At 47.6% G+C, this 25,415-nt stretch overlaps 1 protein-coding gene across 1 annotated transcript in view; it reads left to right on the top strand.

Moving 5' to 3' along the window:
• The window catches only part of LOC120946048 (interleukin-12 receptor subunit beta-2-like), a 99,443-nt gene that overhangs the window by 66,641 nt on the left and 7,387 nt on the right, over window positions 1-25,415 (top strand). Inside the window, exons 13-14 of the mRNA XM_040360746.1 lie at window positions 11,823-11,942; window positions 15,340-15,439. Of these exons, the coding sequence (XP_040216680.1) occupies window positions 11,823-11,942; window positions 15,340-15,439 (220 nt within the window). The remainder of the gene's footprint in view (window positions 1-11,822; window positions 11,943-15,339; window positions 15,440-25,415) is intronic.

Genomic DNA, 25,415 nt, shown 5'->3' with positions numbered 1-25,415 from the left:
TTTACGGAGCTGCGAGAGAACAGCAATCACTACACTCCCGGAGCTCTGACAGGAGAGACGCCGTGTTCTCACACACAGCAGTTCTGCCCTCCCTCCCCCCTCTGCTGTACAAGCTCTTGGGATCTGAGTACAGGTATATCTTGTTTCTATTGTTTTGCAGGTCAGTGGCCAGATCTAAACCGTGCAGCTCTCCCCCATTTTGTGTCGGTTTGCCCCAGGTTGGCATTGTGTCCAGGGTAGCATTTACAGTGGCAAAGCAGAGTATTCCTGGCTAAAGAGGGATTACTTTGATGCAGCTGGCCAGCTCAAACATGTATTGCAATATATGTAAATACCGTATTTATTGGGGTATATCGCGCTCCCGCGTATAGCGCGCACCCCTAAAGTTGCCCTGAATTCCTGTGGAAAAAAGTTTTTTTGTACTTACAGTTTTGGTGTCTTGCGCGGCGTCCATCTGCGGCTTCCGATGTCCTCTTCGTCGGGTCCGGCGTCCTTCTGCGGCGTCCTCCCCACTCGTTTCCCGCGCCGAGTTTGAATACTGCGCCGACATATACAGAGCGCGGTACACTCGTGTATTGTCGGGCAGGCTCAGCTACTCCCGCGCTGACGTCCTGTACGTCCAGGACGTCAGCGCGAGAGGAGCCGAGACTGCCCGACAATACACGAGTGTACTGCGCTCTGTATATGTCGGCGCAGTATTCAAACTCGGCGCGGGAAAGCGGGTATCGGCGTATACCGCACACCCACGATTTTGCCCTGATTTTCAGGGCAAAAAAGTGCGCGGTATACGCCGATAAATATGGTATCTCTTTTTTTTTTATTGCAAAGTTTGCTTGAAAGGGTATAGCAGTGTGCAGAGGGTTCATCCAGTGTTTTCTGGTCTCACCCTTTTAGCACCTGGTAGATTATATGCATGTACAAGATATTGGGATCTGAGCACAGCTATATCTTGTTTCCCTTCCTATCTGCTGTTCACTCACAGAAGCCTTTGTATTTTGTGAATAAGTAATATAATACAAAGCGTTTTGTGCTTGTGCAGGAGGAGGGTAGAGGATAGGAAGTGAAGGCTATGCCATGGGTTAGAAGTGATCAGGACCATTCTGTACCTTCTGTAAATCACTGCTGAATTTTTTTTGTAAATTATTAAATTGCTGTTTTATTTGGTACTGGTATGAGTGTAGCATTCTGTAAAATGACCACAAGATGGCAGTGTGTAACGTATTACAGAACCAGAATTAAAGGGTCACTAAAGGAATTTTTTTTTTTAGCTAAATAGCTTCCTTTACCTTGCTGCAGTCCTGGTTTCATGTCCTCATTGTTCGTTTTTGCTTTCATGTTGCTGTAAATCCTCTCTGTTCTGGACACTTCCTGGTTGCCTGTTTCCTGATAACCACAGTACTGGGAGATTTCCCACGGTGGTCACTAATCAAGGAGGTGTGAGTAAAACGAAACTGGATTGGTGCTGAGGAGTTTTAGACAAAGTATCACTGCTCTCTATTGGCTGACTGCCCTCTTGTGGCTCTCTGTACATCAGAGAACCAGCAAACAACAGCAAAAACGAAACTACACTGCAGGCACATTATATGATTGTTTTTTTATCTATTTTTAATCATTTTTAAAAGGAATCAGTTAACTATTATGTCTCTATGCCCTGTAAACAGTCATTTCAGCAAAAAAATTTTTTTCCTTTAGTGACCCTTTAAAGTGGTTGTAAAGGCTTGTGTTTGTCACGGGCCCCCCTGTTTTACTTACCTGAGCCCGTTCACCTGCTCTGCAATCCCCCAGCATCCTCTTCTCCATGGAGTCTCAGCATTGATTGGATAGATTGATAGCAGCGCAACCATTGGCTTGCGCTGCTGTCAATCACATCCAGGGGGGGCGGGACAAAGTCATACACTCTGGCCCGGATTCACGTAGCACTTACGCCGACATATCTACAGATACGCCGCATAAGTGTAAATGTGCGCCGTCGTATCTATGCGCCGTGCCCATAGAACTAGATACGCCTGGAAATAGGCTTCCTACAAACGATGTAAGTTTCCTACGCCGTCGTATCCTGGGCACATATTCACGTTTGCCGCAAGGGGCGCTCCCATTGATTTACGATTCGAATATGCAAATGAGTGAGAATATCCGATTCACGAACGTACTTGCGCCCGTCGCTGTAATATACGCGGTTTACGTAAGTCGTACGTCCGGCGTAAAGTTAAGCCTCATAAAGCAGGTGTAAGTCATGTTAAGGTATAGACCAGGGAACAGCCGTCGTATGTTACGTTGTTTACGTAGTAGTACGTGACCAGGGCTGGGCGTAGGCTACGTTCACGTCGTAGGCAGTGATTCGACGTATCCTAGGGAGTATTTCCGACGTGATTCTGAGCATGCGCACTGGGATGCGTCCACGGGATGCTTGCCTCTCTGTGTTACGTCGGCGTAGCGCATATGAGATGCGCTACGCCGGCAGAAATATGCGCCGATGTTTCTTAATCCGGCCCATTGTGTCTATGGACGCAGCATGTATGACAGGGAGCGCTCCCGCAAGCTAACCCCCTCGGTAGAACGCTTCCCAGAGGGGGTTAGCTATTGCAGGGAGGAGCCGAGACAGCCACCAAGGGACCCCAGAAGAGGACGATCTGGGCCACGAAACGAACTGCAAAGTGGAGGTTAGTATGACATGTTTGTTATTTAAAAAATAATTAAACAATGAATCTTTTCATTAGAAACAGAGAAAAGTGACAGCAGAAAAAAACCATCAAGTAGTCCATCGGGTCTGCCCCTTTTTTTCGTTAACTTTATTTGTCCGAGTGTAGATCCACACTATATTGTCAATAGTATTGGGACGCCTGCCTTTACACGCACATGAACTTTAGAGGCATCCCAGTCTTAGGCAGGCCATACATGGGTCGAATTTGAGTTGGCCCACCCTTTGAAGTTATAACAGCTTCAACTCTTCTGGGAAGGCCGTCCACAAGGTTTAGGAGTGTGTCTATGGGAATGTTTGACCATTCTTCCAGAAGAGCATTTGTGAGGTCAGGCGCTGATGTTGGATGAGTAGACCTGGCTCGCAATCTCTGCTCTCATTCATCCCAAAGGGTGTTCTATCGGGGTTGAGGTCTGGCTCTGTGCAGGCCAGTCAAATTCCTTCACCCCAAACTCGCTCATCCATGTTTTTATGGACCCCCCCCCCCCCAGACTTACAATGCTGCTGTCCAAAGGTGTCTCTGCTGCTGCTTTATCCGGAGTGGGGCACTCTTATATTATTATTATACAGGATTTATAAAGTGCCAACAGTTTGCGCCGCGCTTTACATCAGGGAAGACAGTACAGTCACAATACAAATCAATACAGGAGGCATCAGAGGGCCCTGCTCGTTAGAGCTTACAATCTAGAAATACAGGAGTGTTCAAACTAATGTGTTTTTTGGCGCATTTTGTAGTTTGTAGGATCGCACTACAGTCAATTTAAGAAGGTTTTCTATGGGGCACGTTCACAGCTATGCTTTTTTCTTTTTTTTTATCCAGAAAACAAGTTTATTGAAGCACACATATAAATTTACATACATCGAGAATGCATTCAGGTATAAAACAATAGGCTACATTCCATAACATTTTTCAACAGTGGTACATCTTATCACTCCACCATCCACGTATATGTCAAAATCCGATCCGCCCCTGACCCCCTCCCGGCCCCCTCCCATAGTAAATTGAGAAGAAAAATTATGAAAAGAAAAAAGACCAAAGACCAAGAACAATGGCATTTCCACATCCCTCCATCCCATCTCATTTACATTTCACAGATCAGGTTGAGTTGCTCAGGCCGAGTATCCTGCCCGTGACCAGGTCCACCGGGGCCAAGCCCGGTACATCCAGCCACCTGCCCCACAGCTTCTCAAATTTCTGGGAGCACCCTCTGTGTTGGTATATCACCTTTTCCTTTCGGAGCATCTCCCCCATAATGTTGGTCCACTCTTTCAGGCTGGGAGGTTCCTCCTCTATCCAGTGCGACATTATGAGTTTGCGAGCTTGGAATAGGGATCGAGCAACCGCTATCTTGGTACCTTCCTCCCACTCCAGCTCATCTAATATAAGGAGCAAACATCGTTTAGGGTCAGTAGGGAGCAGGACTTGGAACACCCTATTAATGGTGTCCACTATTCCCACCCAGTAGGGGTGGAGCTTCGGGCATCTCCATAGTAGGTGGATCAGGTCGCCATGATCTCTCTTACACCTAGTGCATAGCGGGGTGGGCCTGAGCCCCATAGCAAAAAGCCTATGGGGGGTGTAATACACCCTCAGTAATAAGTATAATTGCGACACCTTCTGGGACACATTCAAGGAACAGAGTGGTACTGCCTGTAAGGCTTCATCCCACTGCTCACCATCCATTGGGCCCACATCGCCCTCCCACTTGGCCTTCACTCTCAGCGGATGCTTGGACATGAAGCTGTGTAACAGCATATTGTAACACTGCGATATGAACCCCTTGGTAGAGACTGCCCCCGCTATCAGATTAAACAAAGGAGTAGGAGAGGGTAGCCAGTCCAAGGCTTCCCCCTGGGCCTTCACCGCATGACTGAGTTGCATATAATAGAACTGCATGGATTGTGGTAACTTAAAAAGATCCCGCAGATCTGCAAACGGGAGAAGTTTCCCGTTGCGAAATATCTGTTTCAGATGAACTATCCCATACCTCCTCCAGAGTGCCCCATGTTGTAACTTAGCCAATTCAGGGTATGAGTCATTTGACCAGATGGGGCTATAGTCCGTGTATCCTGTCACTCCCTGCAGGTACCTAGCTTTGTTCCATACTTTTTGTATAAGGTTATAAGTGGGGTACTGCTTGTTCGGCTTCCCGAAGGCGAGTGCCTCGAGGGCAGGTGCTACCGACTCCCTCCCAACTGTATGGAGCATCACCATCTCCGAGGAGCCCCTTCCCTCCCCCTCCCTCCTCTCCCCTGTGTTAACAACCCCCACCAGCTGTTGCAGCTGAGCTGCTATGTAATATAACCAGGGATTAGGGAGGGCAAGCCCCCCCTCATCCTTCGGGCACTGAAGATGTTCTAACTTTATCCGGGGGTACGGTTTTTCCAAATGAGTGAGCGGAACAGGGAGTTAACAATCCTAAATATCTTCAGGGTCACTACTGTGGGGGCATTATGAAGTACATAAAGCAACTGGGGCATTAGAATCATTTTAATCAAGTTCACCCTACCAGCCACTGACAAGGACAGGGAATTCCATGTTTTAATACGGTCACGAAATTTCTGCAGCAGCGGGGATATATTCAGTCTGCCATACTCGCATATCTTGGGTGTCACCTGGATTCCCAGATATCTAAATGAGGTAGTCAGGGGGACCGTAGATGACGTCGGGGGAGCCCCCCCTTCGTCAATAAGCATTAATGAGGACTTAGTCCAGTTTATCTGGAGTCCCGAGAACTTGCCGAACTCCTGTATTACAGTCATGGCCCCCGTCAGTGAGCTCTCCACATCCCCCAGCAAGATCATGGTATCATCTGCATATAGCATTATTTTTTCCTGTCTGTCTCCGTATCGGAATCCCACTACCTCTGAGCTGGCTCTGATTTTAATTGCAAGCGGTTCTATCGCCAAGGCGAATAGTAGAGGCGACAGTGGGCATCCCTGTCGCGTGCCTCTCCCCAGAGTGAAGGTGCGTGAAACCGCTCCTGAGGACCGAATGGCCGCTTTTGGGTCATAGTATAATAGCCGGACCCAGGAAACAAAGGATTCCCCGAAGCCGAACCTCTCTAGAACCTCCCATAAATACTCCCACTCGACGCTATCAAACGCCTTCATAGCGTCCAGTGAGAGCAGGGCCCTTTGTCCCACATTGTCTGCTGAGGATTGCATATTAAGGTATAGCCTACGCAAGTTGACAGCCGTCGACTTGTCAGGCATAAATCCTGCCTGGTCCGGATGGACCAGGCTAGTGATGACCCCGTTCAGTCTGATCGCTAGCATTTTAGCCAGCAGCTTAATGTCACTCTGTAGCAGCGATATCGGCCTATAGGAGCCCGGATCCAACGGATCCTTACCAGGTTTTAGAATCAGTACAATATTAGCAGTAGTCATGGAAGTGGGCAAAGTCTGTCGTTCCCTGGCCGCATTAAACACCGCCAGGAGTTTCGGTAGGAGTATACCCGCGTATTGTTTATACACCTCAATGGGCAGTCCGTCTGCCCCCGGCGCCTTACAGTTTGGAAACGCGGCTAGCGCTATTTGCAGCTCCTCTAACGTGAAAGGGGCGTCCAAGGTCCTCCGCTGCGCCTGACTCAGTCGGGGGAAGTCAATGTCCTGCATGTAGGTCAACAGTTCTGTCCGGGTGAATAGCTCCGTCGGGAGGTACAATGTCTCGTAAAATCTAGCCAGTTCTGCCAGGACCACGTCCGGGGAATTCACTATTTTGCCCTCTCTATTTCTGATTGCCCCAATACTGGGAGACCTCTGCTGGGAATTAGCGATCCTGGCAAGCATACGCCCTGTACTTTCACCCTCCTCAAAGAAAGCCAACCTAGAGAAAAATAGTTTTTTTTCTGCCTTAGAGGACAGCAGCCGCTCATATGCTGATTGAGCCGACTGCCATGCCTCCTTAGCAGCCTCCGTTGGGGTTTGCACGAAGGCTTCCTCCAGGGCCGTTACCTGTTTTTCAAGGTCCTCAGTGAGCCCCGAAGAATCCCTCTTCACCCTGGTAATTTCCCGGATAAGTAACCCCCTCACATAGGCTTTAAAGGCGTCCCACTGTTCAGCCGGGAATTCAACAAAGCACTCTCTATTCAAAAACTCCCGCATGCTCCGCTCCACCTCCTCATGCGACAGGAATAGTTCCAACCAAAAGGCATTAAATTTCCATGGGGATCTGGGAAGTGTAGAGGGTGGGGAAGTAATTAAGCTGGTTACCAAATGTGAATGATCTGAGACGCTACGGGGTTTGTACGTCACATCTGAAATGGATGGGAGCATGGCGGGGTTACACACTACCAGGTCTATCCTAGACAATGTCCCGTGGGTCTTGGAAAAGCAGGAAAACTGCCTCTCCACTGGGTTTCTAGACCTCCATACATCTATCCATCCTACCTCGGTGAGCAATCTTAGCAATGGAGAGTCCCTCAGAGGGGGCGAAACCCCAGATGCGGGGTGTCGGTCCATCGAGGGGCTCAACCAACAATTAAAGTCCCCCACTATCAGCAGCGGGAGGTCCGGCCTACCCTCCAAGTAGGATAGCAGTAACCGGAGCACCGCCACCGCAAACGGCGGGGGTATATAAACACATGCCAATATACAGTTCAGCTTTCCCACCCGGCAATGTAGAAAAATAAACCGTCCCTCCGTATCAATACACACATCCATCTCCTGAAAATCAATAGCAGCGTGTATCATTACGCTCACACCTCTAGAGTACGACGTGTGAGTGGAATGATAGGCCCTACCCACCCATGCATATTTAAGACAGCATTGCGTTTCAGTGGTTAGGTGCGTTTCTTGCATACATAAAATCATTGGATGATATTTTTTCAGACAGGTGGATACCATCATACGCTTCAGTGGGGAGCCTAGGCCCCTCACATTCCACGATACCACTGGCAGCTCAGCCATTGGGATATAGCATGCATAAATGAAAGGGTAAATGCGATATAAATAAAAACATCAGCCTCCAGTTGGTACCTAGGGTCCCGGGTGCGGTCAGGACAGAACGGACCTGGTATCTCGATGTGGCCGTTCGTTCGCAAAGTTCTCGATGTAGGTGGTAAAGGTGCAGAAAATAAAAGTAATAGGCCTGGGCCGTCAACAGAGCGTGCCCGTATTCATGGCCTGTGCTCCAAAAACAACACTGCAGTGTAAGAAAAGAAAGAAAACAAGTCCAGGCCGCCAACAGAGCTGGCCCCTTGGCTCCAACGGGGAGCAAACTGTAATAAGGCACTTTTGCTCCACGTAGATTGTGGAGTAACCGCATTTTCCTTGCAACTTTACAAGATGACTCAGAGTTCACATCCTAATATAATGTCTCCCAGCAGAACATAGTAAAAAAGAGAAACTGTAGTCACTCAGGTAAAGGAAGTGAAGCAAAATTGAAATTGAAATTGAAATTGAAAGGGGTCCTCTGTGCAAAGATCAATGATTAATAGCAGCAGATCATCTTCCACAGTCCGGGGAAGGGGGAAGAGGGGACCAAAATCAACCCCTCCGTGTCAAAGAGTGCACGTATTGCACCAAAAAGCAGAGCTAGAACTTAAAACATAATAACCTGCTCCAGCTTCCGTAGGGTCATTCTCCTTCCTCCTCTCTCTCCCTGTGTCTCAGGGCCTGCTCGTTGCGATCCAGCCACATTGCCGCTTCCTGGGCTGATTCAAAGAATTGGGCTTGTCGGTTAGCGGTAACTCTCAGCTTGGCGGGGTAAAGCATGGCATATGGCAATTGTAGTGCCCTCAGGCGCCTCTTCACATCCAAAAATTTTGCCCGGCGGCGTTGCACCTCAGCAGAGAAGTCCGGGTAGAATGACACCCGGACCCCATTAACCTGGACGTTGGCCTTCTCTCTAGCATGTCTCAGCACTGCTTCCCTGTCCCTGTAATGAAGCATTCTGGCCAGGATAGGCCTAGGGGGGGCCCCAGGCTGTGGTGGGCGACCCGGTGTGCGGTGTGCTCTTTCAACTGTGAAAAACGGAGAGAAGGCCTCCTTTCCAAATACTTCTATCAGCCAGCCCTCGATAAATGTGGTGGGGTCCCGGCCTTCCGTCTTCTCCGGTAGCCCCACTATGCGCACATTGTTGCGGCGTAAACGGTTCTCAATGTCGTCAGCCCTGTTATTAATGTCTCTGGCCATCTGTATAGCTGTATGGGCCTCTCGAGCAACTGGGGGCAGCCTGTCTTCCACTTCACTCACCCTGCTTTCCACAGCCGTCGTTCGCTCCCGTATCTTTTGCATGTCCTGCCGCAACAGAGACACATCTTCTCTGAGGCCCCCAAACTGTTCCTTGAGTGTATTTACAGAAGCAGTGCACACATGTACCGCTCTCAATATTTCAGCCAGGGTCGGTTGCTCTGTATCCCCCGTCTCAGCCTCCGTATCTGCGGGTATGGAGGGTGGCTGTTCCACTGCATTCCCCCGTTCTACACATCTCCAGGCCCCTCCATCTGCCTGCCCCTGTAAGGCCTGTCCCGAGTCCTGGGCCCGATCAGCTTCCCCCCTTCCTTCCTGCTCCAAGGGACCCCCCAGCTTTTGTGTAAAGAAAGTCATGTCTCTCGGGTAGTCCTTACCCTGTGCCTTTGCTGTTTTTTTGCTGGTCTCCCCCTTGGGCCTGTCAGCGCCTCGTGGAGTGCGGAGAGCCTGGGCCGCGGCGGCGCCATCTTGGATCTCGAGCGCCGGCCAATCATCCTTTTTTTTTGCCATTCCGCGGGTGCAGAGAGCCGGCGGGTGGACCGGGAGGGTGACCGGGTGAGTAGCCAGCTGAACAGCTGTTTAAATCCGTCGGATCGCTGCTGGGAGAGGATCAATGCCAGGTGCTGCGGAGGAGCTGTGAGAAACACGTCTTCTCACATGCCGGTCTTGGCCACGCCCCCCCAGCTATGCTTTTTTCAGCCTCTGTGTTTTTGGAAAGGGTTAGGGACTTTTTTCCTGCAGCAGATTGTGTTTTCCGTGTAATAGACATGCATTTTGTATTTTTTTTTTCTCCTTAACAAGCTGCGAATAGGAGCCGGTGGCTGTCTGCTCTCTAACAAATGGCAATTTACAGTTTAAGGACAAAAAAAAAAACGCGAAATGCAAAACATATGAAAAATCCATGCAAAAATGCATAAAAAAAACGCAAAAAAATGCAAAATGCACTGCAAAATGTGCCGAAAAACCGCATCAACCGCAACCACATAGATGTGAACCTGGCCCTACTGTGTGTTACTGGCAAGATCACCAGTTAAAAACAGAGGCGAAAAAATCTAAAGGGAAAAAAACAAATGCAGTCACCACATCCAATGATTTTCGGTTATGGGTTTAATTTCACTTTGATTCATTTAGAATTCTTCCTTAATAAAAGCTCCCTCTAGTGAGCATTTTGTAAATTGCTAAATATCTCTTATGTAAGCTCTCATTATTGTTGTTAATATTTTATTAAATACATTGTTTAACATTTTTTTTTTAAAATATATCGCTTTAATATTTTGTATTGCTTGTAGCCCTGATGAAGAGGGATTTTTGGTCCCTGAAACGTGTTGGCAGCCTTTTGTCTTCTGTTGTCATTTATGGATTTACTAAAACAGTATTGGATGATATGTCTGGCGCTCCTTCTGGTTCAGATACACATAGGCCCGGATTCACAAAGCACTTACACCGACGTATCTCGATATACGCCGCGTAAGTGTAAATATGCGCTGTCGTATCTATGCGCCGTGCCCACAGAACTAGATACGCCTAAAAATAGGCTTCATCTGACCGACAAAACTTTTCTACACCGGCGTATCTTGGGCGCATATTTACGCTGGCCGCAAGTGGCGCTCCCATTGATTTTCTATGCACATATGCTAATGAGGGAGATACGTCGATTCACGAACGTACATGCGCCCGGCGCATAATATACGCGATTTGCGTAAGTCGTACGCCCGGCGTAAAGTTATTCCCCATATAGGAGGCGCAACTCATGCAAACGTATGGACCAGGGAACACGGCCGTCGAATTTTGCGTCGTTTACGTAGTACGTGAATAGGGCTGGGCGTAGGTTACGTTCACGTCGTAGGCAGTGATCCGCCGTATCTTAGGGAGTAGTTTCGACGTGATTCTGAGCATGCGCACTGGGTTGCGTCCACGGGACGCCGCATGCGCCGTTCGTTTTAAGTACTTCTATGACGCTTGGCCCATCATTTGCATGGGGTCACGCCTCATTAGCATGGCTCACGCCCACTTCCACCTACGCCAGCTTACATTGAGGAAACCCAGCGTAGATTTAACAGCGAGTGGGAGCGAGTGCTTTGTAAATCCAGTGCTTGCCTCTCTGCGCTACGTCGTATGTATCCAGCACCTCACTTCTTTAGGATCTCAGTCTGAAATATCAGTTTGACAGCTCAGTCCTAAAGCCGCTCCATAAGGGGCCCATAAGGCATACGACCCCTAAATCTGTATGCAGGGCGCATTTCAATGGGGTTTGTTTTTGGAGCACATGATTAGAAGCCTAATTGGCTTCAAAAAGTTTGGGCTTCCCACCCTCTTATGTGACATTAGCGAATCTCAATATTCGGTTTAGGCCTCCTGTATCTCCTCCCGGCTAATCAGTAAGCGCGTCTTAAGACCGGATTGTCTGGGAGAAGTGACCAGATCGGCCAGGAAGAGAAGCCGGGGAAGCTGCCAAAGCCACCCACAACCTGGATGGGATAAATGTGGGGCTGGTGGATGGCCTGGTGGGCTGACGGGCGGGTGGACGGGCAAGCGACCGGGGGGAGATTTTTTGCCCCCCCCCCCCAAAAAAAAAAATCGAGCACCAGCGGCCACTGTCAAAGACCAATGGTTGGAGACTGTGAACTCTTTCAATTAAGGGCAAGACTTAGCGGCGTTTAAGAGGTGACGAATAATTGATCGTTTGTAAATTTTGTACATTTTCTCTGGAATGGTAGGAACATAGAGAAGAGAAAAGGCGAGGTCATCCAGAAACCTTGTAAACTGTAAATATTTGAACAATCCTCCAACCTCTCTTCAATAATACTCAAGTTTGGGACAGGACCATAAGACTTGTAGTAACGTGGCAGTTATCATTTTTTATCTCACAATAGAAATATCAGTAAAGTGCTCTGAGGGATCTAATTCTGTTTCTTTTGTGAAATTCTAGACTCCGAAGCAAGACGCTTTACATTCGAGGACTATAATCCAGATCGCCGCTATTCGGTTTGCATATCGGCATCAACCAAGACTGGCCAGGGACCTGACTCCTGTGCATTCATTGAACCTGGTAAGCCTGTTGCCTGGTTTAAAAGATCAGACTCTCCAAGATGGGTGTTCAGTATTTGATAGGGGCTGGTTAAATAAGAACCCGCTTTGTGTATGACAAGCATTAAAACCCGTGGGCCGGATTCAGAAAGAGATACGACGGCGTATCTCCTGATACGCTGTCGTATCTCTGAGTTCCGACGGTCGTATCTATGCACCTGATTCATAGAATCAGGTTACGCACAGATATCCCTAAGGCCTCGTACACACGACGGGACATGTCCGATGAAAACGGTCCGCGGACCGTTTTCATCGGACATGTCCGCTGGCGGATTTTGGTCTGATGGCTGTACACACCACTAAACACTAAAAAAAACATCAATCACGTCAGGTCATCACACATTATCATAAAACACGCCCCCCCCCCCTTCCACATTTGAATTACGCGGCCTTACGCCGCAACACATACATTACGCCGCCGTAACTAAGGGCGCAAGTTCTTTCTGAATAAAGAACTCGCGCCCAAAGTTAGAGCGGCGTAACGTATCGGAGATACGCTACGCCGGCCGGACAGATACGCCATTGTATCTGAATCCGGCCCCCTGTCTGTTTTTATAAAAAAAAAATCATTTAGTGGTATGCAACAGATATAACTTCACAAAACATACATTCAAGGCACGGTAGTACATGTAGTCGGTGTACAGGTACATCCTGTCAAGAGTGAGCTTGCATAAAGCAACAGTAAAAGGGTGAGACCACATGTAGTAATAATAAAAATGTGACAAGGGTACCAAGGTTTGGAGACCCTTATAAGTGGACCATGTAGGCACCAGCCTAGATTTAGAGGGTCCCTCAGACCTACACAAAGTGGTACCTGTAGATGAGGCGATGTCTTATGCAGGGCATCTAACCAAATTCTTGGCATACCCCCTGTTTGTTTTTTTACTTCCTATACCAGGCTCCGTTACAGAGAGATTTGCCTTCACTTCCTGTACGGTTGAAAATGGTTCCCCAAACAGGAAGTGAGGGAATCGAGTGCCACATTAAAGTGTAACTAAATCCAAAAAAAATAAAAATTCTGTTACTGCTTCCAATGCACATATCTGTATATGTGATTATTCATGGTTGATCACATACAGTATGTCAAAATAATTATTCCTTTTTATTTATTTATTTATTTATTTCAGGTACTTATATAGCGATGTCAATTCACGCACTTCACATATATTATACATTCACATCAGTCCCTGCCCTCAAGGAGCTGACAATCTAAGGTCCCTAGCTCGCAATCATACATACACATACTAGGGATAATTTAGACAGGAGCCACCGGAGTACCCGGAGGAAACCCACACAAGCACAAGGAAAACATGCAAACTCTAGGCAGGTCGTGTCTTTTTTGAAGGTGGGCATGCTAGCCTTTCATGGTCTTAAAGCGGATGTGCCAGTAAAAAAGAATATTAAAAGCCAGCAGCTACAAATACTGCAGCTGCTGACTTTTAATATTAGGACACTTACCTGTCCTGGAGTCCAGCGCTGTCCACAGCAGAGGATGAGCGATCGCTCGTCTCTCTGCTGCTCCCCCCGCCATCCTCAGTGAGGGAACCAGGAAGTGAAGCGCTCCGGCTTCACTACCCGGTTCCCTACGGCGCATGCGCGAGTCGCGCTGCGCCCGCCGATTGGCTCACACGCTGTGTGCTGGGAGCCGAGTGTTCCCAGCACACAACGGGGGACAGACGGGAAGTAAGGAAAAACCCGTCTTTTGCCCGAGCGTGTGGCCGGAAGTGGGTGCAAATAACTGTCTTTAGACAGGTATCTGCACCCCCCTCCCCCTGAAAGGTGTCAAATGTGACACCGGAAGGGGGGCGGGTTCCGATCAGCGTGAGTTCCACTTTAGGGTGGAGCTCCGCTTTAATGTAATGGAAGCATAGCCACCCTCCTCTGTATGTTCTTGCTGTGGATTCCAATGCTGTATGCCAGTGCAGCCAGAGTGGGCACATGGAACCTCTAAAAAGTAGTAAGCTTCCTGTCCTGATTAGGAAAAGGGAAAGCAGTAAAACCCTGACAGAATATTCACAACTCCAGGCAATTTTTATATTAATAAACGTGAAGCTCAGGCTGCAAAAATCACCGGTAACCTGGAGTTGCCCCCTGCAGTACTTTTATTCCAACACAAGATGCCCTCAGTCTTCTGGGTTAAATGACGCCCCAACAAGGGCGTACGTGAAGGGGTCGCCATTGCGACCCAGCTTCAGGGGACCCGTCCGGTCCCCCTGTACACCTGGATGGGAGGGGCGGTGTGGGCGGTGGCCATACCCCCCAACATTTTGTGATGGGAATGAGGTACAACTACTAACAAACATATGTGGGTATAGAACACACCTCTTGCCACACCCCCTTAAAGTAGAATTAACCAAAACCAAAAAAAAGGTTAATTAAATCCACAAGGGCTTTTTTTACCGCTACTATTCCTTTATATTGGCTTTTAAAATTTACAAATGCAACAAGGGTTTTGATGAAAGGTTTAGCACTGGGAAACACTTTTTGAAAGATAAAAAGTGCATTTTATGTACAACTATATAGATCAGACCAAAATGAGGGCAAATGAGAGGGAAAGAGGGACAGAGGGACATTTCTAAAAATCAGGGACAGTCCCTCAAAAACAGGGACAGTTGGGAGCTATGGCGGTGGCATGTAGAGGAACCCATGCCCTTTATTTCCTTTCTGCAGCCACTGAATGCCTGCTTCTCCTCCTCTTCCTCCTGCAGACATTCAGTGGCTGCAGGAAGGAAATGGAGGGCATCGGTTCTTCTACAAACATTACAAAAATTAAAAACTACTGACATCAGTGGTGGAACTACCGGATTCGCAAAGGTTAAACTTGCGACAGGGCCCTGGCGTTCCGCCCACCATGGGTGGACTCCAAGACGGCAGGAAGGGGGCCCACTGTGGTCCCACGATGGGAGTTAGTGTGAAGGGTACTGGCCAGGGATATCGTTTATGGTTTCTTTCATGGGGGCTCTGAAGATTCTTATTACGCCTCTGTGCCCAGACAGTTCTGCTCCAGAGGCAGGTCTGATAGAGTGTCAACAAGCAACTCAGCAGCAGACAGCACAGCTAAAGACTTTACCATCCAGTGGCCAGCAAGGAGGAGGATGCACATCTAAAGGGATGCCATAGATTTGTTCTTTTATACAATGCTTGGACCTAGAGCTTGGTGACACTCTGTAACTTATCTTTGTCCCACCATCAGGCAGTGAGGTGTTGAGGTACATGAGTTTTATTATGAAACCACAAGAAAAAAAGAAGGGTATTTGAGCTCAGTGAAATGATGCAAATGATGTCCAGAGTGTTTTTCAATGATCATATGCAATAAGTAGTTCTGATGGATTTACATAAATTCTTTTTATGTTTCTTAGATAAAAGATTGCAGAACTATTTTGAACCCCTGCTGGGTACATGTTTGGTTGCCATCACATTGACCACACTCGCTTTGGTTTTATTGATGATCCGGAAAAGGTAAGAATAGTAACAGCCTTTTGTTGTACTTGGTGGACCCGCCCCCTATATACTCAACTGATTCTCAAGATATAAAATGATTGATGAATGAGAGCGATCTGTTTCCTGGCACAGAACATGCTCATTCTGCTGCTGAAATGCTTCAGTGGGAAGAAATTTCCCAGTTTTGACTGGTTCTAGATCATCACAGGGCCGTCTTAATAGCATCATGGGCCCCTGGGCAAAGTAATGCACTGCGGCCCCACCAGCTTGCCCCAATTCACACGCCTACTTTCAAGAAATAAAGTATAAATAGTTGATAGAATTAAACATATATTCCTTAGCACTTTCAATAAAAATCGATTTTACAAAAGGAAAACATTCCATAAATCAAAGACTAGTCAACACAACGGGCACAGTACAGGGGGGGTGCAGAAGGGCACAGTACAGGGGGGGGATGCAGAAGGGCACAGTACAGGGGGGGGGGTGCAGAAGGGCACAGTACAGGGGGGAATGCAGAAGGGCACAGTACAGGGGGGGATGTAAAAGGGCACAGTACAGGGGGGGATGCAGAAGGGCACAGTACAGGGGGGGATGCAGAAGGGCACAGTACAGGGGGGGATGCAGAAGGGCACAGTACAGGGGGGGATGCAGAAGGGCACAGTACAGGGGGGATGCAGAAGGGCACAGTACAGGGGGGGATGCAGAAGGGCACAGTACAGGGGGGGATGCAGAAGGGCACAGTACAGGGGGGGATGCAGAAGGGCACAGTACAGGGGGGATGCAGAAGGGCACAGTACAGGGGGATGTAGAAGGGCACAGTACAGGGGGGATGCAGAAGGGCACAGTACAGGGGGGGGTCAGGAAGGCACAACACTGGGATCAGGAGGGCACAGTATAGGTTCTGGGATGTTTCCCGGGACACGACCATATTGGGACAGTTTAATAAAAAGCATGACTGTCCCAGAAAATCCGGGGCAGTTGGCAAGTATGATGTAATGCAAGATTATTTTGGGGCCCCTCATGTACCTGGGGCCCCTGGGCAGTGCATTAAGATGGCCCTGGATCATCACACAAGGTTTAGTGTAATGCCTCTTGCCAAGGCCATTTTTAAGAGTTGGGAATTTCCAGCTGATGTCTCATGGTACTGAGGCTTAAATATTGTACTAGAAATCCACTTAACTTCAACTTCAGAAGGTAAGATGCAAGGGTAGAAAGTGAAACCCATCACTAAATATTAAAGAAAACTTCCAGAAAGACGTGTTAACGTGAACTGGGAAAATCGCAGTTTTGCAGAACAGACCATAAGCCAATTCAGCTTTTTAATAATTGCTGAGTAATGCAAAGTGGAAAATATGATCTTTCTATTTAAAGAGACTCTGTCATAAAGGAAAGCACGCGTGTGGTTAGTCTGGGATGTAAGCAACCATTTCCTGACTCGTCAGACAGGTTGTGCGCCCAACAAGCTGAAACTACTTAACCATACATTGCCTTATCTCATTACTGCTCTTTTGTACCGTGTGGATGGGCATACATGGGTATGGCCAAAATACTCACCTCCTCTCCAGTTCTGTCATCTGTAGTAATTATTTTCTGTCACTAGATGTCCTCAGTCTTCGGGGTTGATGACAACAGCCAGCTTCTGTGAATGTCAGGTGTCATAGACCCACCCCCTGAGGGGAATCATTATGGCACCCCGCAGTCCCATACCACCATCTCCACTTCTCTCCATTCCTGGTTGTGGGTGGGCCCCCAGTGACCTCACGTACAATGCAGAGCTATTGGTCCTGCATAGTACTTGATGCGACCACTGGCAGGAGCACCTTAAAGAAGAGGCTTTGAGGGACTGGTAGCACACCATGGAGGAAGGATGCAGGAGTGGGAAATAATGTATGTATTGGGATAAATTCACACCTGGGGCTAGATTCAGATAGGTCAGCGGATCTTTATCTGATTTATGATCCGCCGGCGCAAGTTTTTGAGGCAAGTGCTGTATTCAGAAAGCACTTGCCTCTAAAGTTGCGGCGGCGTATCGTAAATCCCCCGGCGGAATTCAAATTCCGCGACTAGGGGGCGTGTAGAATTTAAATCAGGCGCGTCCCCGCCGCCGAACAAACTGCGCATGCGCCGTCCCCTAAATCTCCCAGCGTGCATTGCTCCAAATGACGTCGCTATGACGTCATTGGTTTCGACATGAACGTAAATTACGTCCATCCGTATTCGCGACCAACTTACGCAAACGACGTAAAAAAATCAAAATTCGACCCGGGAACGACGGCCATACTTAACATAGGATACGCCGCATATAGCAGGGTCAACTATACGCCGGAAAAAGCCGAACGCAAACGACGTAAAAAAAAAAGCGCCGGGCGGTCGTTCGTTTCTGAATCGGCGTAACTCCTCATTTGCATATTTGTCGCGTATACAAACGGAAGCGCCACCTAGCGGCCAGCGTGAGATTGCAGCCTAAGATCCGACGGTGTAAGTCACTTACACCTGGTGGATCTTAGGGAGATCTATGCGTAACTGATTCTATGAATCAGTCGCATAGATCCGACCGACGGAACTCAGAGATACGCCGTCGTATCTCTATCTGAATCTGGCCCCTGGTGTTCAACCCCCCCCCCCAAATTCATGACGCTTTACTGACGAGGTACGTCACGTCTGGCTGTGCAGTGGCTCCTGAAATGATGGTCACCAATCCCGGCAGACAATGCGCCGCCGCCACTTGTAGCATCGCTGTGTTTATGCGCGTGATCAGAAGGTGCATGCTGGGTAGCCAGCAGCACCATATCCCAGGAAGTACATACCAGTGGGCTTCGGCTGCCCACGCTCAAGATCAAAACTCGCTCAGCGGGGACTACTACGTAAGCATCTTAAAATAAATAACAAAAAAAAAAAAACCTACATTAGGTAATAATTCCGCTTGATATGGGATTAGGTGCATACAATCTGGGAGGGTTTTTAAAGAAAAAAAAAAGTTCTGAACACTGCTTTAAAGTGATATTAAAGGCATGTTTAAAAAAAATAAAAAGTAGTTTTGCACAGAGCAGCTCCGATCCTCCTCTTCTTGGGTCCCCCGCTGGCGCTTCTGGTCCCTCCCTCCTGTCAAGTGCCCTCAAAGCAAGCAACTTGCATTAGGATACATTAAGGTGAAAAAACATGATAGTTTACAACCCCTTTAAACCTTGCAGTGTGTGGGGCCCACGACAAAAGCATCTTTATCTGGTGCCTGGAGTTGGGCTTTAGGGACGGTTCACACTGCTGCGATGTTAAGAGTTCAGATGCTATTCGCACCGCACTGCAGTGAAAATAACATGTGCGATGCGATTTTGAGCCATACAAATCGTATGGTTGAAATCGCATCAAACTCGCACCGGACCCTTTTTTTTTGTCCACAGCAGAATCGAATCGCATGGGTGTTCACACCCATGCGATCCGATTCCTGTCCGAGTTTGCAGATCGCACTGCGATATGCGAACTGATTTGGGGGTGTCATTAACTTTTAACTGACACTCCCAGCAGTTCCTATAGGGAAGTGTGATCTGCCGCAGAGAAAAAAGCGATGCGGGAAACCGCAGTGGATTCGCAGGGTTCCCGCATCGCAGCAGTGTGAACCAGCCCTTAAAGCTGATCTCCACATTTAATGTCCTGGCCCAAAGGACACATATGCCGCGTACACACGATCAAATTTCATTTAAAATGATCGTTTGTGGGCTTCACATAATTTTTCGGTTTCTGAAAAACGACAACATTTGGCGTCCTTTTTTCCCCACAAATAGAGCTTTATTTTGGTGGTATTTGATCACCTCTGCGGTTTTTATTTTTTGCGCTATAAACAAAAATAGAGCGACAATTGCGAAAAAAATTAATATTTTTTACTTTTTGCTATAATAAATATCCCCCAAAAATATATTAAAAAAAATTTCCTCAGTTTAGGCCGATACGTATTCTTCTACATATTTTTTGTAAAAAAAAAAAAAATCGCAATAAACGTTTATTGATTGGTTTGCGCAAAAGTTATAGCGTTTACAAAATAGGGGGTAGTTTTATGGCATTTTTATTAATATTTTTTTTACTAGTAATGGTGGCGATCAGCGTTTTTTTTTCCGGTACTGCGACATTATGGCGGACACTTCAGACAATTTTGACACATTTTTGGGACCATTAGCATTTTTATAGCGATCAGTGCTATAAAAATGCATTGGATTACTATAAAAATGCCACTGGCAGGGAAGGGGTTAACACTAGGGGGTGGGGAAGGGGTTAAGTATGTCCCTGGGTGTGTTCTAACTGTAGGGGGGGGTGGACTCACTAGGGGAAATGACCGATCTTCTGTTCATACATTGTATTTCTCTCCCTGACAGGACCAGGAGCTGTGTGTTTACACACACAGCTCCTGGTCCCCGCTCTGTAAGGAGCGATCACGTGTGCCCGGCGGCGATCGCGCCCGCCGGGCACGCTCACGGGAGTCAGGGACGAGCGAGGGGCGCGCGCCCATAGTGGCCGTTTCGAAAGCCTGACGTATAGCTATGGGCTCTCGAGCAGGGGAGCCGACCTGCCGCCGTATAACTGCGGCGGCTGGTCGGCAAGTAGTTAAAGCTGATCTCCACATCTAATGTCCTGGCCCAAAGGACATATATGCCGCGTACACACGATCATTTTTCGGCATGAAAAAAACTACATTTTTTAAAAATGTCATTTAAAATTATCGTTTGTGGGCTTCAAATAATTTTTCGGGTTCTGAAAAACAACACATTTTTTTTCGAACATGCTGCATTTTTAGAAGCAAGTTATGAGACGGGAGCGCTCGTTCTGGTAAAACTAGCGTTCGTAATGGAGTAAGCACATTCATCACGCTGTAACAGACAGAAAAGCGCAAATCGTCTTTTAATAACACAAAATCAGCTGAAGCAGCCCCAAGGGTGGCGTCATCCGCATGGAACTTCCCCTTTATAGTGCCGTCGTACGTGTTGTAAGTCACCGCGCTTTGCTAGAGCATTTTTTTAAAACGATCGCGTGTAGGCAACGTCGTTTTAATGATGAAGTTGGAAAAAACAACGTTTTTTCGAGATGCTGAAAAACATTGGCCCGGATTCAGAGAGCAATTGCGCCTGCGTAACCATCGTTACGCCGGCGTAACGAATGCTCCTGATTCAGGAACCTCGTTACGCCGACTGCAGCCTAAGATATGCGTGGCATAAGGCTCTTATGCCCGCATATCTTAGGCTGCATTCTTGCGATGGCCGCTAGGTGGCGTTCCCGTTGTGCTCAGCGTATAGTATGCAAATTGCATACTAACGCCGATTCACAACGTTACGCGAGCCCTGCGTACGCAGTTTACGTCGTTTGCGTACGGCGGTTTTCGAGTAAGGCTGCCCCTGCTATTAGCAGGGGCAGCCAATGTTACGTATACCCGTCGTTCCCGCGTTGCGAAATTTTAATTTTACGTAGTTTGCGTAAGTGATTCGTGAATGGCGCTGGACGCCATTCACGTTCACTTTGAAGCAAATGACGTCCTAGCGACGTCATTTGCCGCAATGCACGTCGGGAAAGTTTTCCTGATGGAGCATGCGCTCTACGATAATTTAAATGATTCCCGCCCCCTACGGAATCATTTAAATTGCGCGCGCTTACGCCGGGCATTTTGCAGGAGAGCACACGCAATTTACGGAGCTACTGCTCCATGAATCGCGGGTAGCGCAGAAAATTTGCGTGGGCGCAGGGCAAAAACGGTGCCCTGCGCCTACGTAAAAAAAGCACAGATGTTACTGAATCTACCCCATTGTTTTTTGTTCATGCCGAAAAATGATGGTGTGTACGCGGCATTAGATCCGCTTTAGGCTTGCTGGACAGTTAGCAATATTTCCAGCAGAGGTCAGGCTGGCACCATTCTACAGGTACAGCACCAGCACTGTGCGAAACACAAACTGCAGATTCGTCGAAAATTCTCCGCGGTGAGACACACAGTTTCATAAAGACGTCAGCAGAAAGTACAGCACGTGGGAAGAGCGTGAGCTCATCAGAGACCCCCCCCCTGGTGAAATCCAGAGTAGCTTTCATTTTCTGAAAGGCTGCATAAGGGCTTTCAAACACAACACTGATGATGACCAAAAAGTCAGAAACGGCTGTGTCCATGCCCAGTCTATAGTAAATGGCCCTGAAATGTTTTATAGCTTCTGTGCTATACATTTTAAAAATAATGAAACAAACATAAATCTCCTTAAATTAAAGTGGTTATAAAGCCCTAAGGTTTTTCACCTTGATGCATTCTAATCATTTAACCACTTAAGGACCGCCTCCTGCACATATACGTTGGCAGAATGGCACGGCTGGGCACAGGCACGTACAGGTACGTCGCCTATAAGAGCTCAGCCTTGGGTAAACACACCTTCCCCATTCTTCACAGTAGCACTGTCATTGATCGTCTGTTCCCTGATATAGGGAAAGACGATCAATGACGTCACAATCCAGCCCCGCCCCCTACAGTTAGAAACACATATGAGGTCACACTTAACCCCTTCAGCGCCCCCTAGTGGTTAACTCCTAAACTGCAATTGTCATTTTCACAGTAATCGGTGCATTTTTATAGCACTTTTTGCTGTGAAAATGACAATGGTCCCAAAAATGTGTCAAAATTGTCCGAAGTGTCCGCCATAATGTCGCAGTCATGAAAAAAAAATCGCTGATCGCCGCCATTAGTAGTAAAAAAAAAAAAAGATTAATAAAAATGCCATAAAACTATCCCCAATTTCAGGGATATTAGTGGACCTCCAGCTGTTGCAAAACTGCAAGTCCTATCATGCCTCTGCCTCTGGGTGTCATGCTTGTGGCTGTCAGAGTCTTTCTATGCCTCATAGGACTTGTAGTTCTGCAACAGCTGGAGGTCCGCTAATTGCATATCTCTGCCCTATTTTGTAAACGCTATCAATTTTGCGCAAACCAATCGTTAAACGCTTATTGCGTTTTTTTTTTTTGCCAAAAATAGGTAGAAGAATACGTATCGCCCTAAACTGAGGGAAAAAAAAGTTTTTTTATATCTTTTTTGGGGATATTTATTATAGCAAAAAGTAAAAAATATTGCATTTTTTTCAAAATTGTCGCTCTATTTTTGTTTATAGCGCAAAAAATAAAAACCGCAGAGGTGATCAAATACCACCAAAAGAAAGCTCTATTTGTGGGGGAAAAAAAGACGTCAATTTTGTTTGGGAGCCACGTCGCACGACCGCGCAATTGTCAGTTAAAGCGACGCAGTGCCGAATCGCAAAAAGGGGCAAGGTCCTTAACCTGCATATTGGTCCGGGTCTTAAGTGGTTAAGGTGAAAAACGGTCTGTGCTGAAACCCCCCCCCCCCAAGACCACCCCTTTTTCTTACCTGAGCCAGCAATGTGCACGAGCGCAGCGGCTCCAGCCACTGTCACTCTCCTGATTGGACAGATTGATAATGGCTCCAGCTGCTGTCAATCAAATGCTTTGACACGGGAATGCAGCAGCGGGACTCAGGAGCGAGCCTGCATGTAAATCGGCTTTCCGTGGGGGCACCCGATGAAGAGGAAGGACCTGGAGCACCGGCGGGGGACCCCACAACAAGAGGATCCAGGTTGCATTGTGCAAAACCATTGCACAGAGCAGGTAAGTTTAGTCATGTTTGTTATTTAAAAACAAAAAGGGTTAAAGGGTTGAACTATAAGGCCTCCCTTGTGGTGGGGTTGCCCCACACAGTGAAAGAGTTAACTGCTTGTTTATGTCTAGGGGGGCCGGTTAAAGCAGTTTTACTTCCCTGACCCTCTGCTGCTCCATCAAGCTCTGCACTGCTAGATCAATCCCTGCAGCCTCTTCTCCCCTTCACTACTGCAGTCTAAGGTCCTCTGATATCATCAAAACCCATGCAGCGCTCTGCATTGGACGTGAGGATACCAAGAAACAGTCCACTGCCAGGGCATGGGGGGCGGTGAATAGAGTACGTAAAAGTGCTACCCATAGTTGCTCAGCCAATGTGCTGGGAGCAGTGGCGGCTGGTGCTCAAAATTTTTTGGGGGGCGCAAACGTAAAAAAAAAAGAAAAAAATTGCAGCCTCTCTGTGCCCATCAAATGAAGCCACTGTGGCATTAATTGTCACCACTGTGCCATGCCATCAAACGCAGCCACTGTGCCATTAATTGTCACCACTGTGCCATGCCATCAAACGCAGCCACTGTGCCATTAATTGTCACCACTGTGCCATGCCATCAAATGCAGTCACTATGCCATCAATTCGCACCACTGTGCCATGCCATCAAATGCAGTCACTGTGCCATGCCATCAAACGCAGCCACTGTGCCATCAATTATCACCACTGTGCCATGCCATCAAACGCAGCCGCTGTGCCATGCCATCAAACGCAGTCACTGTGCCATGCCATCAAACGCAGCCGCTGTGCCATGCCATCAAACGCAGCCGCTGTGCCATGCCATCAAACGCAGTCACTGTGCCATGCCATCAAACACAGTCACTGTGCCATGCCAAACGCAGTCACTGTGCCATGCCATCAAATGCAGTCACTGTGACGGTGACTGCTTCCTATGTAGACAATAAAAAATAAATAAAATTGATGAGAAATAACAAGAGTCTCGGCTTTACAAATGCATTGTTACATGTACCAAAATTCTGACTTGCCCAGGAAACAGCTATAGGTGTGAAAATGCTGCGGGTGAACCAGTTCTGCAGAATTGCTCTTAGGTTTTGGTTAAGCTGAGGTGGGCTTAGGCCAGCTTTAAAAAAAAACTCTTCTGCAGAATTTGTAAGCTTTACTGCAGGAAGCCTCCACCCAAAATGACCTTTATTTTGGTTGGAGGGTCCCGGTGGCAAGCTGTGTCTTACATGATTTCATATAGTTCAAGACCTGAGGCACTGTAGGGGTGCAGACTGGCGCTGATTGACTTTAGGCAGTCCCAGTGTGTTTGTTCGGGTGCCCCCCCCCCCCCCCCCCCGTTGAGAGAGATTTCAGTACAGGAATAGTAAGACACAGGAACACGGTGTATCTGAAATCATTCTCTGACTTTACTGATAATATTAAGACAAACCGTTGTCCGCCGAAAATTTACTAGCCTATCATCCAACATCCACGAGGGGGAGGCGGGGGCCTCGAGTAATTTGCAGGGCCCTACGCAGCTTGCGTAGTGAGCGTATAGTGCGGATCGGCTCCGGCGGCGTCTTTCATCCCCTCATAGTCTTTCAGGACATGACTTTCTCCGCTCACAATACACCCAATGGAGCCTCTCAAACTATAACTTTGAGAATCCTGTGCCCTTTCCATATTCCTTTCCTAATCTCACACCATGGCAGGGCCTCGCACTGTCAAACATTCAGGCCCGGATTTCCCACAAGGCCACCAAGGCCGGGCCTTGGGGCGGCAGGGTGCAGAGGGTTCAGTGGCATGGAATCCCCCGACGGCTAGTTAAGGGCGGTAAGTTGCTTACTGGAATCCGCTCGCTCGTTAACAAGTGATTTTGGCGATGTCGCCACAATCACTTGTAAAATGTGTGTTGCCATCTGTCCTTCCCTCCCCCCCTACATACCTCTCTCTACTGGCTCTGTCTTCGGGACTCCGTCCTCCCCCAGACCACCGAGTCTGTCCCCTGTGACTGTCCCTGCCGCCGATGTACACAGTGAGAGGGGTGAGCTGTGCTCTTCCCATCTCAGCTGTGACAGGAGTTCTAGTACAGTGCTAGGACTCCTGTTTTGGAGGTGACAGGGTCAATAAAGAGAACCTGTCACCTCCAATTGCTATCACACAGGGAATTGCTTTCTCCTGTGTGATAGCAATTAAGTTAAGTGAAAAAAATTGATAAAAAAAATTAAAATAAGAAATAATAATTAAATTATAAAATAAAAAATTAATTAAAAAGTGAAGAATAAGAAAAATAATATTAAAATAAATAAGAAAATTATACAAAAATAAAAAAAGTAAACGACAAGCTACAAAATAAAAAAAAGTGCTAAAAAATTAAAAAAGAAA

The sequence above is a fragment of the Rana temporaria genome, chromosome 7, assembly GCF_905171775.1.
Source record: "Rana temporaria chromosome 7, aRanTem1.1, whole genome shotgun sequence".
In the NCBI taxonomy this organism is placed as follows: Eukaryota; Metazoa; Chordata; class Amphibia; order Anura; family Ranidae; genus Rana; species Rana temporaria.
This window is presented reverse-complemented; position numbering and strand designations above follow the sequence as displayed.